General features: G+C 37.9%; 1 protein-coding gene across 1 annotated transcript in view; it reads right to left on the reverse strand.

Moving 5' to 3' along the window:
* LOC122561381 (kinesin-like protein KIF20B) overlaps positions 1-6,946 on the reverse strand; it is a 93,562-nt gene that overhangs the window by 45,686 nt on the left and 40,930 nt on the right. Inside the window, exons 18-19 of the mRNA XM_043713145.1 lie at positions 5,361-5,511; positions 3,176-4,385 (exon numbers count right to left, since the gene is read on the reverse strand). Of these exons, the coding sequence (XP_043569080.1) occupies positions 3,176-4,385; positions 5,361-5,511 (1,361 nt within the window). The remainder of the gene's footprint in view (positions 1-3,175; positions 4,386-5,360; positions 5,512-6,946) is intronic.

A 6,946-nucleotide genomic window follows, 5' to 3' on the forward strand; every position in this document is an offset into this window, starting at 1 on the left:
AGGCTGAATGTCACTGACCGCTGAAGTGTTCCCCAACTGGGAAGGAACACCCCTGCCTGATGACTGTTGTGCGGTGTCTATTCATCCGTTGTCGTAGCGTCTGCTTGGTCTCGCCAATGTACCATGCCGCAGGACATCCTTGCCTGCAGCATATGAGATAGGCAACATAGGCCAAGTCATAGGAGTCCCTGCCGCGTACACAGTGGGTGGTGTCCCCACGTTTAATGGTGGTATCTATGTCAACACTCTGGCACGTCTTGCAGTGGTTGCCTTGACAGGGTTGTACGGTGTTACGGTCGACGTTGTCCTGAAGGCTGGGCAGTTTGCTGCAACAATGATCTGTTTAAGGTTTGGTGGTTGTTTAAAGGCGAGAAGTGGAGGCAGAGGGAAGGTCCGGTGAGGTGCTCAGCCTCATCGATAACGTGTTGCAGTCTGCGAAGATCATGGTGTAGTTTTTTGGCTGCTGCTGGTGATCGATGAGTTGAGCATCGTACCGTGTTCTTATGAGAGCATCCTTGAAACAACCGCCAACCCTCAAAACAGACCATTGTTCGCAGCAAACTGCCCAGCCTTCAATAAATAATCGACCATACAACCTTGTCATGGCAACCACTGCAAGATGTGTCAGAGTGTCACATACATACCACCATTACACGTGGGGCACCGTCCACCATGTACATGGGTAGTACTCATGTGACTTGGCCGGTGTCGATGTCGTCTGTCGCATACAGAGGATGACTCAAGGCATGGTACATTGCACAGACTAAGCAGATGCTATGACAATGGATGAATGGACACCGCACAACAATCAACAGACAGGGGTGTTCCCTCCCAGTCAGGGAACACTTCAGCGGTCAGGGACATTCAGCCTTGGACCATTCTCCAAGGCAGATTTTGGGATGGGCAACAATGCAGTGGCCGAGCAGAGGCTGATAGCCAAGTTTAGTACCCATGAGGATGACCTCAACTAGGACCTCGAGTTCATGTCACACTGCAGGTGACCCCACTGCACAATTCTCACACACTCACACAGACCCTCTCTCATAGACAAGCTCTCTTCCATATGCACACACATACACACCCTCCCCACCCCCACCGCCTCTCACAGGCTTATACCCCATCAAACTCGCACACTTTACCAAGCTTGCACACACGCAAACCACACTTACATGTGCACACTCACTCTATCTCGTTCTCTCACTCCTGCATGCACATACACATACAAGTAGTTTATGGGGTGAATTTATATTTGCAGAATTATATTTGCAGATACATTCTATTTTGCTCAAAAAAATGCAGACCCTGCAAGCAGTCAATGCAGGCAGGCAATCCATGTAATATTTGTAAATTTCATTTTTGAAATGGAACCAGTCTGAACCATGATTGGGATACAGACTCTAAACTCACACCTTTAAAGGCATTGTCTGAGCTGAGGTATCACCTTTTGTTATAAAAGCTTCTTATCTTGAGAATGTGACTTAAAACTAGTTCTGGGATTTATATAAAGGACCAAAACCAGCATACCCATTCGAAAAGATGAAAGATTTCACAACCTAGGTTTATTCAATGTATCATTGTATCACTGTAATCTTTTGCTGTAAATTCTGAGTCTTACGGTCCTGCTTCACAACCACCTCATGAAGCAACAGCACTTCGAAAGCCAGTGCTTCCAATTAAACAAGTTTAACTGTAACCTGGTGTAGTGTGATTTTAACCTAGAAAAAAGTAGGTAGTGGAATCTGTGAAGCATCAGTCAGCACACAACGAAACATATTTGAGCAGCTCTAACTTATAAAACTTGGTTTTGCCAAACTAGCCAGACTCTCAATTGTAAAAGAAGCCATCACACAAATGGTTCTGGGGACACATTTTATTATTTGGGAGATGGATCACAATTGAAAGGATTATCACTTCTAAATGCAGTATCATTTCACTATGTGCAGCAGATGGTTGAAGAGCAATAGGAAAAGCACTGGCATGTAAAAGGAGGAATGCTATCATCCTGAGAGGTGACAGCAGATTTGAGATTTATTAAGCTACTGCCACATGCTCTGCCCTTCTGAATCTGGTAAGAGGTTTCTTTTTTAGAAGGTTAATTTTAAATTGCAGTTTAAAGGACTTAAACAACTTAAATTGAGACTTGGAGAACAAGTGTTTTGCTTCATTGTTAGAGATGCTATGTTTTACATGAGATGCAGGTTTACTCTTTCAACTATCTTATTTGCTCTCCTGGTCACAACTTCTAATTTTTGCAGCAATTTTGATATTGACCCAAGGTATACAAAATTACAATCAATGAACATTGAGAACACAGATGGGCATAACACTGACCCCAGAACATCATGTCAAACTACAAATTCCTCATACCCATTTCCAATACACTAATCAACATTTTAATCTGTGCTACAACATTTACTCATACATTGTAGCTCCAGCACATCTTATGAAAATCCTTTGTCATAAGCGCCAGTCGAAATTGATCACTGAGGCCATTACATCTACAACACTCATCCCATGGAAGTTACATAAAAATTGGTATCTCATGTTATTATTTCAGCATTTAGTCTACATGCCAAGAGGATGTTGTAACAAACCATCTTGGGATCAGCTAAATTTTTCAGAACCAAATTCTTCTTTTTATGATTGTTTCTAAGGTTGCTCCACATCTTTTAGCATAATTATGATCAGACATGTAGACAATAGTGAAAAATGATGCAAAATATTAGAGTTTACTATTACTTCATCTTCTACAATCTTTTTTTTTCCTGCAGTCCTACAGTTTTTAAAACTTTGAATGCGTAAACATGGAGTTACTATTTTCTTTCATATGATTGCAAGCCTTCTTTCCACACGCCTCCTGCTAGCTGCCTGCTGTAATCGCTTCACTGCCTTTATTGAACCGAACAGGTGAATACTAACAAGATCAAAAAAGATATTGAAAAAAACATATAAAATAAAACAGATACAAAAAATTAAACTTAACTGATGGATTAAGCCAACATCTTTAAGTTTAGGTGATTTCAAAATGTTGTGGGAAGAGATTGTAATGCAGGATCAGATTTCCATACTACTTACGCCTACTAAGCCACACGATGCATTTTGATGGTCATCATGTCCAGATAGTACTGCTAGAATTATGAACAAATAATCAAGAAAGAAACTTAAAAATACCTACTGAACAAGTGTTAAACGGTTAGTTTCCAGTTCTTCTTCTTTCTTGGATAAGATTTCCTTTAAAACATGCCAATCATTTTGGGACTGACTGACTTTTTCCTTAAATCTAATTTCCTGCAGTTTCAAGTCACTAACATGTTTTTCCAAGTCATGAAATTTCTTTTCTGTTTGTTGCAAATTTGCAATGACGTTATCTTTCTCTTTCAATTGTTCTTCACATCTAGTTAAATTATCTTCACTTTTTAAGATTTTTAACTCTTGAGCTTTTATTTTATGTTGGTAATCTTCAATTTCTTTCTGAAGTTCTGCGATATTTTCTTTGTTTTGTATTAAAGTTTGTATTTTACTTTCAGTTTCTTCAAACTTGGTTTTCCAAAGCTGAATGTGAGCATCTCTTTCTTTAAGCAAATTCTGAGCTGAAGCAGCATTTATTTTTAATTCAGTACATTCAATTTGCAGATCTGCCTTTTGTTTTTTCAAGGCCTCAATACTTACTTCTAGTTCCCAAATTTGCTGGGTTTTTTGGCATGAAATCTTTACGATATGCTCACACTCCTTCTGCAGCATTTCAACTGTCTTACGAAAGTGACCACTATCTCGTTTCTGCACCACATCTTTTGATGTATCTAGTTCATGCCTAAGTACAGATACTTGATTGCGTAGAGATTCAAATTCACTCATTTTCTTCAGAGACTCTCCACCTGCACTTTCCAGGAAATCATTGATGCTTTTCAGACCTTTAGCACACAATTCTGATTCCTTCTGGAAATCATTTAACTTGCTTATTTTATCTTCCAAAGTTTTATTTTGCAGTTCTCTTTGTGCTATTTCATGCCTACCTGACTCTATCTCAAGTTGAAGCTGTTTAATTTTATCTAAATATTGTTCATTCAAATCCTTCTCAGATTTGAACTTCCACATCAATTTATCGTAACTTGAACGTTGATTTTCATTTTCTTCAGTTAGTTTCAAAATGTTCTCAGCTGAAGAAGCAAGCTTCAATTGAAACATTTCAACCTGTTTGTTCAGCCCTTCTCTGGAGGTTTGCTCATCGTGGAGTTCCTCTTTTGCTAACGTCAACTGTTCATCCAAAGACTGTATTTCTCCTTTTAATGTCATTAATGCCCTCTCTTTATGAAGTAGTTCCTTTTTTATTTCTTTAGCTTTCTCTTCTAGAGTCTTCACATTTATACAGTCTTTGTAATCTGGACCTACAAAACAAAAAAAACAAAGCTGCTCAAACAGGTGTTTATTTGTTAAGTTTGTATTTGCTTCTGTAACTTTGTTAATCAAACATACATTACACAGGATTCTAAAGTTTTAAAATTCACTACAAAATTTTATGTGTACTTTTCAAAGTCTCCTTTGCCAAACTACACAAACTACTCATTGCTTTACTTTTGTTTTGTTTGAAAACTGGTTGGTTAATTAAAGGCCAAAGCCCTAATGTACACAAAAAAGTATAGAAACTAGACATTCTGAAACCAGTCCAGATTACTAAATTCTGTGTGTGAGAGAAATAATTTTCTAAAGTGAAACTGCACAAAATCCAAAAGCACCGTTACATGTGCAAGTAAAACACGGACTCCTTTAAACAATGCAAGTTCCAATTAAAAACACCTTGCCAGTTTGTTCAGCAGTGCAGTAAGTACACACAAAAAAAATCATGGCTCTTCAAACAAGAAAACAAAAAGAACTAGCCATTCTGCAAAGAATAGTTTTATTTAACCAGGTTTTTCTGGTATCCAGAATATTGCAGATTGGGTACAAGTCGAAAAATGCATGCAGGAATCCTGCAAAGGTTTTGACACAGTTCATGGCTGGTCTAGCTCTGATCAGCCTGTGCAACTGAACTCAGCATCTTAATAAAACAACCAAAAACATCAACCACCTCCTTCCCCACCCATAAATTCTATAACAACTTGAAATGCCCAACAGATGGCATTATTTATCACAGCTAAGTGAACTGGGTACACATAAAATCTTAATATTAATTGCTTAAATTCTGTATTTACAGTAGAATACAAGTTGTGTGTGCACTCAAGAAGTAGAATTTACAAACCTGCATTCACAGATTTAATAAAATCTTTGCTGGTCTTTGACCAGAAGAATCTAGCAGCTTCTCTAGTATCATTTCTTCATACCAGGTTACATTGCATCATTTTAATACATGGGAAAAGTGGTACCTTTCTTGGAAGGTGGCTGGTCTTTCTTTTCAAAGGAACTTTCAAAGTTACGTTTTCTACTAGCAGTTGAAGTATTTTTCACTGGTTCTGGGCTCATATCTTGGGTACTATGTGTTTCCAACATTCCTTGAATGTTTTCAATTGTTGTATCCTAGGAGCAAAGGAATATCATGTGCCAATTAGATTTAATTCTTTGGAAGCAATGTTCATAAATGTAAACAAAAAGAGACGTAAATCTAAGAGTAAGCTTTGATTGGAAATTTGATGTAAGCAAAGGATGCCTTGCTGTAAAATTGAGAGTGTGCGAGCAAGTGAGAGACCAAAATTTATTTTAAACAAAAACACATGTATAAGAAGTTATTGACTGTTAAAGAGGCAAGGGGTAGAGGGTACCCTAATAGGAAAGTGCAATGACCCACCTGGGAACAAACCTGAGGCAGTCAGCACTACATTTCAAGAGATTAGGAGACATGGGTTTTTATTTAAATATAACAGGAAAGAATTTCATAAATAATCTCAAATAATCTGAATGAAAAGCAATTGGAGTTTTTTAATCCTCTAAATGATGCAAGCAAGCAGGGCGATGAAGTAGAGGTCTACAAACCAGAAACACAGCAGCTAAAAGAGCAGCAATAATGGAGGTAAAACATCAGATAAATTAATGGGTTTCAGTGCTAATGGTATTCCATGGGTAGAACAAGATAACAAAAGCAGTCAATAGAAAAGATGACAGGGAACACGCTGGCGATATTACTATGAATTTAATTCTTTCATCATTGCAATATAGAAAATGTGAAAAAGGAAACTTTATTTAGGACGAAACAGCAGTCAAATTTGACACCAATGGACATAGCACAAGACAGCATTCAGATGGCTGGTGAAGTTGAGGGAGAAGACACACACAAGCTAAAGAAAGACTTCAGTTTTGCCTCAGGAGGAAATCTCAATTCATCCAAGATTATATAATACAACCATAAGGAGAGTTCAGTGGCAATGTTGGCATCAAGGAGTCAGAAAAGTCTATACAGGTATTTCAAATCTTAGCCATGAAAACAGGCATAGACTATTGCCATTAGGTTTTGAACATAAATACAAATGGATTAAGAGACCATGTTTCTCAAAAACAGCAGGAACTAATGACTTAGTGGTTAAAAACAAACAAACAAACAAACAAACAAACAAACAATCATACAGTGTTAGAAAAAAGGTTCTGCTTTCCGCTCTCAGATCAATTATAAACTCTGCCAATATTTTTTGTACAAGCAAAAGCAAAGATGAGAAAGTGCTAAACTCCTGAATGACCATGGTTAGCCATCACAGCTATTTTGTCATTTTCCAGCAGACATGCATGTTCAGAAAATAGGGTAACGGTCAAACAAATAGGGAGAGAGGTATTAAAAACAGAACAGAAAAGGAAAAAGGAATAGAAATAAAGTGAAAAGTAATGAAAGGATAGGGTATCAAGGGCTGAACACCCTACTCCTGCTCCAAGCTTCACAGACTTATCAATATCAATATGCACAGTTCAGACAAGCAGTGATTTTCTTTTTTGCAACACTTCAAGGTAATAGCTTAACCACAGTCAC

The sequence above is a fragment of the Chiloscyllium plagiosum genome, chromosome 22, assembly GCF_004010195.1.
Source record: "Chiloscyllium plagiosum isolate BGI_BamShark_2017 chromosome 22, ASM401019v2, whole genome shotgun sequence".
In the NCBI taxonomy this organism is placed as follows: domain Eukaryota; kingdom Metazoa; phylum Chordata; class Chondrichthyes; order Orectolobiformes; family Hemiscylliidae; genus Chiloscyllium; species Chiloscyllium plagiosum.